The 13,456-nt window shown below is 36.4% G+C and overlaps 1 protein-coding gene across 2 annotated transcripts in view; it reads left to right on the top strand.

The window, feature by feature from the left end:
- Positions 1 to 13,456, top strand: part of LOC101901115 (band 7 protein AGAP004871) — an 88,372-nt gene that overhangs the window by 36,369 nt on the left and 38,547 nt on the right. For both annotated transcript variants that reach the window (XM_020039629.2, XM_005191516.4), the window contains exons 3-4: positions 2,473 to 2,545; positions 2,908 to 2,990. In XM_020039629.2, the coding sequence (XP_019895188.1) occupies positions 2,473 to 2,545; positions 2,908 to 2,990 (156 nt within the window). The remainder of the gene's footprint in view (positions 1 to 2,472; positions 2,546 to 2,907; positions 2,991 to 13,456) is intronic.

Genomic DNA, 13,456 nt, shown 5'->3' with positions numbered 1-13,456 from the left:
GTATGTCCGTCCGTCTGTCCTTTGGTCCATGTTAATTTGTAATCAAGCTACAGATCACAATCATGGCCCGATTCTCACGAAATTGAAAATGGAGATGGGGTTACGGTCAGAATAGAAGCCCATTATTTTTGGAGATTATTGCAAAGAATTAAGGGGTTGAAATGGACTAAACACCAAATTGAATGAAAGCAAAAAATGTCGGAAATAACATATCATTTTAGAATGAGTTTAGATTTGTTCGAATTGGTCATCACGAATGATGGCCTTGAAACGGCCAATGAAACCGACACACGCTGCCCGAAGGTTGCTCTGCGATATTTTGCCACATTAACGCCGAAGCACTTGCTTGAGGTGATCGACAATTTGGTATTTTTAAGTGTCAACATTACCTTCCAAAATACTACAGACACAATAGTCCAACGGATAGGTATCCGGAGATTTTGGTGGCGATTGCGCGTTAGAAATGTAGCGAGGAATATCATTTTGTAACCATTATTGGGTGGCGCGTGCTGAGTGCGATGGTGCTGAGTCCTGTTGGAATGTCCAAGGTCTGTGGCCAAAATGTTTGAGTTTGGCACGAATTAAGTCCTTCAAACGGCCAATGAAACCGACACACGCTGCCCGAAGGTTGCTCTGCGGTATTTTGGCACATTCCCGGCGAAGCACTTGCTTGAGGTGATCGACACTTTGGTATTTTTTAGTACCAACCTTGCTTTCCAAAATACTCCAGACACAATAGTCCAACGGATAGGTATCCGGAGATTTTGGTGGCGATTGTGCGTTGGAAATGAAGTGAGGAACCTCATTTTGTGACCATTCTTTTGTGGCGCGTGCTGAGTGCGATGGTGCTGAGTCCTGTTGGAATGTCCAAGGTCTGCGGCCAAAATGTTTGCGTTTGGCACGAATTAAGTCCTTCAAACGGCCAATGAAACCGACACATGCTGCCCGAAGGTTGCTCTGCGGTATTTTGCAACATTCCGGGCGAAGCGCTAGCTTGAGGTGATCGACACTTTGGTATTTTTTAGTGCTAACCTTCCTTTCCAAAGTACTCCAGACACAATAGTCCAACAGATTGGTATCCGGAGATTTTGGTGGCGTCCTGTCCTGTTGGAATGTCCAAAGTCTGCGGCCAAAATGTTTGCGTGCCCAATGCTTTAATACACCCTCCAGAATATTTTCGAGATAATATTCGGCATTTATTCTGATACCACGGTCGATTAATACGAGCGGAGAGCGACCATTGACTGTTATGCGGGCCCCACAACATCACCTTGGCCGGCGCTTGAGTTCTGGTGGCCAACCGAAGGTGCACATTTTCAGCTGACCTCTTTGGCAAGTAAACACGTAATTTTGTTTGTTTACAAACAGCTGGGCAACGAATGTTTTCTCATAGGAGAAACCCAAATTTGGAAATTCACCACTTTCGGCCAAGCGCAACAACTCTTTAACTCTTTTGAGTCTATTTTCTTTCTTTTGCGGTGTAAGTTCTCGCACTTTTTGGAATTTCAATGGCTTTACCCCGAGTTCATTTTTCAATATTTGCCGAATGGAATATTGCGATATGTTCAGCTCATGAGCCATTTTACGGCCACTGCGACGCGAGTTTCGATCAAGTCGCTTCTTTACTTTTCCAACCATTTCCGTTGATGTTGCTGTTTTCTTCCGTCCATTTTCTTGACATCGGGCTACGCTACCAGTATCACGGTAACGAGCGATTGTACGACACACAAAAGATTTATTCACATTTAAATGCTGGAGTGCTCTAACGATAGCCACTTGTGGTTTTCCAACCATATATAAAGAAAATACACTATCACGCTTGAATTCCATCACGAATATCTTTTTTTCTGGAAAATTCTTACCAAAATGCTTTTTTAAGCTTGTAAACAATATAATGAGCTGTCACTGGAATAATTTTAACAGCTGTCGGACGAGTGGCTTAGAAGTGGTTGCAGTTTTTTCATCTCACTCTGTATGTACTTGACAGACATTCCGATGTTTTTTAGCTGTAATTAAGAGATTAGGGACTAATAGTAAAATGTATAGCATTTTCCTATGGTAGGACTACTTATGTGCCACCTGTTTATAAAAATTCGAAAAATATTCATAGAAACATAGGCAAACTCGCAAAGACAGGTAGTGATATTTCGGCTACTAAAAGTCAATTTAAAAGTACTTATTTATTTGCTGGTCAGAAAATAACAACATATTTTCCGACATGTTAAAATAATGAGCTGGTTATTAGATTTGTAATGAGTAATTTTACTGAGAGGTGTTTTCTTTAGTATTCACTTTTAAAAAGACAACAGAAGCAGGCTTTCCTTAAAGAAAGACAGTTTAAAAATTACGAAGGATGTATAATTTTTTTTCTCTTTTTCAAAGCTCAGCTAAAAATTAAAACCAATGTTTCCTTGGCCATTGAATATTATCCAAATTTTACAATAATAAATAACCTATTTTCTCCAAATGCAGGTGGTGCAAGAATACGAAAGAGCGGTTATCTTTCGGCTGGGTCGTTTAATGCAAGGCGGAGCCAAGGGACCGGGTAAGTGTTGTAGTTTCTAATTACTAATACGTCCTGCTAACATCTACTACTCTCAAACTCAAAACAAGATCAATTGTAATTAACATTAAATATTTATGAAACTTCTTTGAACAATTTCTTTTTGGGACAAAAACAACAACAACACTATGTGAATAATTACAACAAAAACATATAAAAACTCACACGATCACGACATGTACCAAATCTCTAAATCACACAAACCACAATGACATAACCGAACACTACTTCAAACACCACACACACACACACCAATGATGTTGATGATGATGATGATAACAACAACAACAACAACCAAAATATATATAAATAAAAAAACAACAACCAACTACAACACTCTTTAGGTATATTCTTCATTCTGCCGTGCATCGATTCATACGCTCGTGTGGACTTACGTACACGTACTTATGATGTACCACCACAAGAGGTAAAATTTGTCTGTGTTCTGTGTACATAACTGTGTGTGTGTGCGTTTCTGTGTGAGCTTGATGTTCTCTCAATTATGTTTTTCCTTTTTTCGTTGTTAATTCTTTTTGTTTTTCTTTTTTATTAATTTTTTTTTGTTACCCGAACAAGAACAACGAAAAAAAATTTACCCAACACATGCACACACATTCATGCGTGCATATTCCTTGACAATATATGTATGTATGCTTGTGTACGTGTGTGTGTGAACAAAAAATATAATTTATTTAGAAAAAAAATATACACTACTTCTAGTCCTCTTCTCTCTGCGTCTTCTACTATGTCTCTGTTAGTCTCACACACTTCTTCTTCTTCGCATGTGAATGCGTTTGAAGTTTTCCTTCGAATGTTTTTTTTATTATTTTTTTTCTATTTCTCGAATGTTTCTGATCTTAACATTTTTTTCTTTGTCCCTTGGTTTGTAAATATTGAAATGTTTACACACGTTTCTTTCAATATCTACTTCTTTTCGAGTCTTTTTCTGTGTCTCAATTTTATGTTTTCTATATTTTCTTTTTTTAATTCCTAGTTATTTCTTAGTTTTTTTCCTTGCATATCTCATGTTTCATGGTTTTTTTTACGTTCATCAACACCGGAATGATGAAGAAAAATAGAAAGGAACACATCCACTCTCACAAAACTAACTTTTCTACAAACGTGAAAGAAAAATGAAAAACCAAAAAAAAAAAACACACACAACTGATACTACTTTTTTCTTTTACTTGGTGTTTTTAAACACTCCAACACACACACATACATACATGACTATCTATCTAAGTACACAAAGTAGTCGTGTGTGTGTACTCGCTCTTTGTATCTTTGCCTAGATATTTATGCTGCTCATGTGTAACTACCTTATTTAACTCACTTGTATTTATATTTGCACCTGAGAGTAGAGTAGTTCATATGCACCAACGAACCAACATCCATGATATATATATATGTAGGTCCATCATTCACACACCTCACAAGCCGTGTATCATCATTCATTTATTTTGCATGTCAATGTGTATGTATATGTATCTGAGTATCTGTTTGCAACCAGTTCACCATTGTTTACATTTTTCAAGATTTCTTCTCCATTTTTTTTTTTCTCATTTCATTTCAAGTTGGCTGTCCTCTGTTGACATCGAAACTGTTATACTTTTACGTCTTCTTCATGTTTGTACGTACATTCGTACGAACAATCACAGACATCATTGACATTTCCGAATGACAGCCGTAACAAAGTTTGTAGCTGACACGGAATAGGATCATCAGAAACGAAACAAAAACGGATTAACAATTTTCATGTCAATTGATGACGACATGAAGATAAAAGGATTTAGGTGTTATTTAGTCTACCTTCCTGTAGTGTTAATTAATGAGCTGGTGTAAGTAGTGAAAGTACTTTTCGAAACTGAAATTGAAATGCAATGATATATAGAGGAAATTGAATTGAATGTACCCCAGACCAATCTCATTTAATGTGTTTTTTTTCGACAGTACATAACATTTTATAACTCAAATTATAACAATAACAAGTAAGCAAAGGCTATAGTCGTGCGGGGCCGACCATGTGATACCCTACAACACTATAATAAACGATACAGTTTATATAGGCGAGATACTCGAAAGAATTCCACAAAATATTGTGACAAATAATAAAAGAAAACCATCAGGTTTCGTTCTCTAATTTTCGAATAATAGCAACTTAAACTAATTTGCTCATTTCCAATTTATTGATAGATGTTGCACGTAAATGGTCTTCCTAGATGTGGAACCAATATTTCCCAAAGACCTATAATCTCTCAGAAGTGGCAAAAGATTAACATTTATTATTGGTTTTTGACTGATACGCATCTATATGAGATACAGACATTTTACTACATTCTTCAACGAAATCGGCGTCAACGAAATAGTCAGAAGTGCGTCTTTCCTGTATTTCTGAATTCTCCAAAAAGTCACTGGAATGGACATTTTCGTATTTTGTCTACAAAAGTTGGCAAACTATTTCACACATTGAATATTTTTGGATGGGCATCCAAAACTGCTTGGCTTTTGCAATGTGCGGTAACCCCCATTCAAATGTGCGTGAGGATCGGGCGATAATTACGACCTGCTGACAATTTTGTACTTTTTTTGGTCCATTTCAACCCCTAAATATATGGCGATCATCCCCAAAAAGAGTATTCTGACCCTCATCTTATCCCCATGCAAAATTTCATAAGGATCGGTCCATAAATGCGATCTGTATATGATATCTCAACTACTTAGTTTTGTGTGCTGTAGAAATATTACCTAATGTTTAATTCAGAATGAAAATATGCCAAAAATCTGACAAAATTGAATAAATATGAGAAAATGTTACAAAATCAAAATTTTCATCTTTAGAGAGACATTTTTATGCGATTTTTTAGATGTATTTAATGAGTACTGTCGAAATCGGTTCAGCCGTTCTCGACATATAAGAGATCTTTCAAGCATATCTTCTTTGATAGACATATATATCGCACATATTTTGCTATATATATCCGATTTTTTGGATGTTAAAATCAATGTAAAGATCAGAAGTAACCTTGTCATGGCTTTGTAATTTCGCCGGGATTTAAAATATTCGCGGTTTAAAGAAAAATTTTGATTTTTTTCAAGTCAAAAGATATGGTCTATTTTACCCGCTAAATATTATCCGATGACCACCCTAATTGGTAGGCTTCTTCCCCGCCCTAAACTCTAGCTACATGCGAAATTCCGCGTCGATTGGTCTATAATTGCTACTGCAAAATCAGACATTTTTTCAGTATTTGGTCCATTTCAACCCCTAAACATTTGGCGATCATCTCCAAAAGAAATAGGCTTCTATTCTGACCCTAACCCCACATTCGTGCAAAATTTCGTAAGGATCGGGCCATAATTGCGACCTGTAGCGTGATTACAAATTAACATGGACAGACGGACAGACGGACGGACGGACATACATAGCTAGATCGATTCAGCTCGGCGAGCTAGGAAGATCCATATATACTTTCCTATATGGGAAACCAATATTTCGAGGTGTTACATAAATTCTGGCCCAATCAAACTTACAATACCCCCAACACATAGTGTTGTAGGGTATAAAAAAGGTCGACTATATAATACTTTACACCACTATGCCTATACGGGGTGAGATAAAAAAAAACTGCAGCAATGTCAAACGCCATAATTTTTACTTTTTTTAAATTTTATTGAATGAAAGCAAAAAATGTCGGAAATAGCATCAAATTTTAGAATAAATTTAGATTTGTTCGAACTGGTCACCTTTGGCACGAATTATGGCCTTCAAACGTCACACGCTGCCCCAATGTTGTTGTGCGATATTTTGGCCCATTCCCGGAGAAGGGCTTGCTTGAGGCGATGGGCACTTTGGTATTTTTTAGTGCCAACCTAGCTTTCCTGAGATTTTGGTGGTCATTAATCGCTGGAAATGAAGCACAGAACCTAATTTTGTAACCATTCTTGGGTGGCGCGTGCTGATTGCGATGGTGCTGAGTTCTGCTGGAATGCCAAAGGTCTGCGGCCAAAATGTTTGCGTGCCCAAGGCCTTAATACACCCTCCAGAATATTTTCGCGATAATATTCGGCATTTTTCTGATGCCACGGTCGATTAATACGAGCGTAGAGCGACCATCGGCTGTTATGGCGGCCCACATCATCACCATGGCCGCCGCTTGAGTTTTGGTGACCAACTGAAGGTGCACATTTTCACCTGACCTCTTTGGCAAGTAAACACGATCATTTTGTTTGTTTACAAACTACTAGACAACGAATGTTTTTTCATCGGAGACGGAGAAAACCAAATTCGGCAGTTCACCACTTTCGGCCAAGCGAAGCATCTTACCTCTTTTTACCTCTTTTGAGTCTATTTTCTTTCCGTTGCGGCGTAAGTTTTTGCTTCTTTTGGAATTTCTATGTCTTGGGGTAAGCTAATTTTTCAATATTTGCCGAATGGAATATTGCGATATGTTCAGCTCAAGCGCCATTTTTCGGCCACTGCGACCCGGGTTTCAATCAAGTCGCTTCTTTACGTTTCGAACCATTTCTGCTGATGTTGCTGTTTTCTTCTGGCCACTTCCTTGACGTCGGGTTACGCTACCAGTATCACGGTAACGAGCGATGGTATGAGACACAAAAGATTTATTCACATTTAAATGCTGGAGTGCTCTAACGATAGCCACTTGTGGTTTTCCATCCTAATATAAAGAAATCACACTATCACGCTTGAATTCCATCACAAATGACTTTTTTCTGGAAAATTCTCAACAAAATGTTTTTGTACGCTTGTAATAAGCTGTCACTAAATTAATTTTAACAGCTGTCGGACGAGTGGCTTAGAAATGACAGCAGTCTGAAGATGGTTGCAATTTTTTCATCACACCCTGTATATGTCTGTTACCTTATGACTACAATGTGCCATCCGTTTATATGCTATTTTATTGCCAATAAATTCAATAATGAGTTTTAGGTGGCGTATGAGTATTGTCATATTAAAACATTCAACAATAATACGCCCCAGTGACCAAATAACAGAATATAAACACCACTCAAAGAAATAATAATTTTCATCAAGAAAAAAACTCATATTTTGTGATGTGATGCTAAGGAAATTGAAATTATTTAGATGGCTAATATTATAAGAGTTTTCCATGATTATTAAAACCATAAGGATACAAATTAGTATTACAACTCTTAAAAGATTTTAAAAAAATCCCCTTAAAAACTGGTGTGCTAAGCTCTTTTCGATTTTACATTTACCCTCTTTGTCGGTAAAAAACTAGTTCGTCTTTATAGATTTCCTTCCACAACGACATATTCCGCCATTGTGATGTCATTTCCCATAAAATGTTCCCAAACTTTGGTAAAGTTCTTTGTTACGGAAAATTGAATGTAATAAATTTGGTAACGACTTGTTTACTACACCCGTTTTGTCACTTTGTGAAAATAACCCAACGGAAAGTGAGGGCGATGAAAATCGACGAAAAATATTTAGAAAAATGTGTGGAAGAAACATTAAGGAAATGGAAATTGCTAAAAGATGTTTTCCCTTTAAAAAATACCCATGCGAAAAAAAAACTAGAGCATACGTGAAAAAGACAAATATAGAGAGGGAGAGAGGAAATAGGTATCATTAAATTAGATTTATTTAAATGGGGTGCCTTAATGGGATTGTAAGGAAGCTTGTAAGAAATGAGATCATTTATAAAGAAAAACAAGTAAGGAAAGGTGAACAGTCGGACGGGCCGACTACATGATAACCTCTACCACTATGCATATTTAGTGGGAGCTCTACTAACAAAAAAAGTTTATATTGGGAATGTGAAGTAGATCATACCAACTTTGAACATTATTTGAATGCGTATCATGACTTTAGGGTAGTCACAATTTTGGAACTATATCCAACTCTGAATCGATTTTCAACACGGGGGCTTTTGTACCTCTAGTACCAAATAGCACTGTATAGTGAATGATTATATTAAAAATATTTATTGGAGCAATAGATATACCGGATCGAGTTTCACCAAATGAAAAATTCTATTGAAACCCAAAGTCGGATGAAACATATATATGGGAACTATAGCTATATCTGAACCGATATGTTTCTGGGATAATTTCATTCGGAATTGCCAAAATTCAGTCCATTTAGGCTAAAATGAGCCACTTGGTGTACAATAAACCTTATATCTGATAAAGATATATATGGGAGCTATATCCAAATCTGATCCGAACTCGATAAAATTTGACAAAGGTACTTTTGAGCTCCATAAGTTATCTTATACCAAATATAATTTTTGTCGAATGTATATTAGGCATGTGGGGGACTTAAAACCCCAAATCGGAAGAAACATACATAGGAGCTATATATGAGCCGATTGCCTCCAAATTTAAAGCACTTGTTTCTAGTCTGGATTCGGTCGGAAGTGCCAAAATTTACTCAATGTGGGCTGATATTAACCATTTGGTACACAATAAACCTGAAATCGGAAAAAGGAATATATAGGAGATATATCCACATCTGAACCGAACTTGATACAACTTGGCAGAGGTATATCATCCCACTGGTGTGCATATTGCACATGTAAGGACTTAAGCACGACATCGGATGAAACATATATTTGAACCGATTTAAACCAAAATTGATGCAGTTGCTTCTAGACTGAATTCGGTCGGATGTGCCAAAATTAAGTCAATTAAATTAAGTAATTTTGGTGCATAATTAACCCGGAATGGTTGGCTATACAGGGTGAGATAAAAAACCGCAAAAAGTCAACAGCCATAATTGTTACATATTTTAAATTTTTTGTGAACGAAAAAAATGTCAGAAATAGCATCAAATTTTAGAATAAGTTCAGATTTGTTCGAATTGGTCACCTTTGGCACGAATTATGGCCTTCAAACAGTCAATGAAACCGTCATACGCTGCCCGAATGTTGCCCTGCGGTATCTTGGCCAATTCCTGGCGAAGCACTTGCTAGAGGTGATCGCCACTTTGGTATTTTTTAGTGCCAACCTTGCTTTCCAAAATACTCCCGAGATTTGGAGGCCATTGTGCGCTGGAAATGAAGCGAGGAACCTCATTTTGTAAACATTCTTGGGTGGCGTGTGATGAGTGCGATAGTGCTGAGTCCTGTTGGAATGTCCAAGGTTTGCGGGTAAAATGGACTGGCTGGACAACGAATATTTTCTTATCGGAGAAAACCAAATTCGGCAGTTCACCACTTTCGGCCAAGCGAATCAACTCTTTAGCTCTTTTTAGGCAATTTTCTTTCTGTTGTGGTGTAAGTTCTTGCACTTTTTGAAATTTCAATGTCTTTACCCCGAGTTCATTTTTCCATATTTGCCGAATGGAATGTTGCGATATGTTCAGCTCACGAGCTATTTTTCGGCCACTGCGACGCGGGTTTCGATCAAGTCGCTTCTGCTGATGTTGCTGTTTTCTTCCGTCAACTTCCTTGAGGTCGGGCTACGCACCCAGTATCACGGTAACGAGCGATGGTACATATGGTACACAAAAGATTTATTCATATTTAAATGCTGGAGTGCTCTAACGATAGCCATTTGTGGGTTTCCAGCCAAATATAAAGGGAAAATACTATCACGCTTGAATTCCATCACGAATAACTTTTTTGTGGAAAATTCTCACCAAAATGCTTTTGTACGCTTGCAAACAATATAATGAGCTGTCACTGGAATAGTTTAACAGCTGTCGGAGTGGCTTAGAGATGACAGCAGTCTTCATCTCACCTTGAACTTTATAAGATATCTGGTACCAAATATAATCCTTGTGGAATGCATATTACGTTTGTGACGGACTTAAAACCATAAACATATAGTTATATCTGAACCGATTTTCTTCAAATTTTATGAACTTGGCTGAATTCGGTGGGATGTACCGAAATGCAGGTCATTTGAAATTATATTAGCCATTTAGTGCACAATTAACCTGAAATCGGTTGAAGATATATGAGAGCTATAACTAAATTTGAACCGATTCTCACCAATTCCAATAGGGTTCGTCCTTGGGCGAAAAAAATATTATTTGCAAAATTTCATCTGGATCGGACAATAGTTGTGACTTGACTTTGTTAACAAAAATACATGGTCAAACGGACAGGCAGACATGCATGAATCGACTTAGAATGTGATTCTATGCAGATCATCAAAAGGAACTATGGGTCTATATTTTTTACTTCTGCCTGTGATTCTATGCAGATCATCAAAAAGAACTATGGGTCTATATTTTTTACTTCTGCCTGTTAAAAACAAATTCACAAATACATAATACACTGACCAAGTTGTGGTGCAGGCTATAACGAGCCAACAAATGTAGAGTGGGTTTTGTGGGAAAAAATATTTTCTGTGAAGAGTATGAGAGAAAAAAATATTCTTTAAAGGCTTTATTTTTTAAATATCTTAAAGACCACTTTTTCATAAGGTATGACCATTTGTTGCTAATGAAACTTCCACTTACCAGCAAATCCCAGCAGAAAAAAAAAACTTAAGTGGAAAACTTTGTCATGTCTGTTCCCAACTGTTTACAAAATGTGCCCCCTCTCCGCTTCTGAGATGCGCTAATGTTTAGTCCTAATCACTTCGGTGATTAAAATTCTTATTGAAGTTTCTACTTTTTTTCTTCTTCTTCTGCCTACGTTTCATTTATGTCCCAGCTACAGTAACACTATGACCTTAGGCCACAAAAAAAGAAGAAGGAAAAACACACACAAGACAGAGAGGCTCAGCTCAACTCAACTCAGGAAAAACAAAAAAAAAGCACGCTACAAACATTTCGAACTTTTGACATAAACAGACATAAATGATGACCTACATAGCATTCCATTGCATTGCATCGCATTTCATTCCATTCCATAGAAGTAGTGAGTGGCACATGGCACAGAATCGTTACGCTCTCATCGCCGTCATTACCAACATCTTAACGGCAGTCAGTGGCCGTGTTTAGCAAATTTTTTTTCAAAAGCAAAAATTCAAGCCATCCATCCACCCACTCATGCAACCAACAAACGGACGAATGTTTGTTTGTTTGTTTGTTTTAAATAAAACCTATGAAGCAAAAAAAAAAGAAAAACACAAAAAAATAGCCGAGTGCACTTTTCTGCCCCCCAACCAAAGGATACTTGTAATTATAACGATGATCCTTTTTGTCTTCTTCTTCTTCTTCTTGTAGAGCACCACATTCCTTTCAGCCTTCAAATATTGTAATAATTATATATACGTATATATCTCTCTCTCTGTGTGTGTAAATATATGTGTGCATGATGTTGACATTCATTCTAGCTCAATTAAACCCAAGTTTATAATAAATGTTGTTGTTTTTTTCTTAATATTTGTTGTATTTATGTAAATATATATAGTATTCCATTCCATGTTGAATAGTTCCATTTTCGTTTTTCTCTCCACACAAAGAGCATTTATTTGGAAACTGTTTCATATTTTTTGCCCAATTAACTATTCTCAGTGTGTTGGTAAATGTCTATTACTACTAATACTACTAACAACGCCACCACTAAAACACTTAAACCGCATAACAACACAACAACAAAAAAAATTGTATTTATTTTTTTTTTTACTTCAAGATTTAAATAACTCCAATAGAAAAATACTAAACAGAAAAAAAACTAATAAAACCACACAATAAAATATACATTTCAATTCTTTTTTGCTATGCCAATTATTTTATACTAAATTCTGTACTTTATTATTTTTTTCCATAAACTATACAAAAAAATAAATAATATAACAAAATTTTGAGTCATTTCATGTCAAAATTGGAAACATAGACAATTTTATACCCTATACCACATGGCAGGTATATGTATTATGTCTTTGTGCATTTGTTTGTAAATGGAAAAGGAATCGAGATGTCTATCTCCTATAGTTACTTTTGAGGATCATCATAGAATCACCTTCTGTATCGATTTATGCATGTCTGTGCATGTATTCATGTGAAAAAATACAGGTCGCATTTATTATCCGATTGAGATGCAATTTTCCAAAAAAAAATATTTGTTTGGCCCAAGGACGAACCCTATTGAAATTGGTGAGAATCGATTCAAATTTATATACAGCTCCCATATATATCTTCAACCGATTTAGGGTTAATTGTGCACCAAATGGCCAATATCAGTCTAAATGACCTGAATTTTGGTAATTCCGGCTAAATTTATCCTAGAAACAAGTAATTCAAATTTAATTGGTTCAGTTATAGCTATAACTCCCATATTCATGTTTCATCCGATTTGGTCTTTTAGTCCCTCACATTCGTAATATACATACACTCCACAAGAATGATATTTGGTACCAGATGTCCGATATAGCCCAGAAATACATATGGCAAATTTTATCAAGATCGTTTCAGATTTGAATATAGCTCCCATATATATCTTTAACCGAGTTCGGGTTTATTGAATTTTGGCACATGTGACCGAATTCAGTCTAGAAGCAAATACATCAAATTTGGTTAAAATCGCTTCAGATATAGCTATAGGTCCCATTTATATGTTTCATCCGATTTGGTTTTAAATACCTCACATGCGTAATATTTACTCCACAACAATGATCTTTGGTGCTATATATCAGATAGAGCTCAGAAATAGGTGCCTAAAATTTCATCGGTTCAGATTTGGATATAGCTCCCATATATCTTCAACCGATTTCGAGTTAATTGAGCCCCAAATGGCCAATATCAGTCCAAACGACCTGCATTTTGGCAGTTCTTATCCTAGCTATAGCTCCCATATATATATGTTTCATCCGATTTGGTGTTTAAGTTTCTCACATTCGTATTATACACTCCACAAGAATGATATTTGGTACCAGATGTCAGATATAGCCCAGAAATACCTCTGGCAAATTTTGTCAAGATCGGTTCAGATTTGGATATAGCTCCCATATAAT

Source organism: Musca domestica, unplaced genomic scaffold (assembly GCF_030504385.1).
Source record: "Musca domestica strain aabys unplaced genomic scaffold, Musca_domestica.polishedcontigs.V.1.1 84, whole genome shotgun sequence".
Taxonomy (NCBI): Eukaryota; Metazoa; Arthropoda; class Insecta; order Diptera; family Muscidae; genus Musca; species Musca domestica.
Note: the sequence above shows the minus strand (reverse complement) of the source record. Positions and strands in the feature narration are given on the sequence as shown.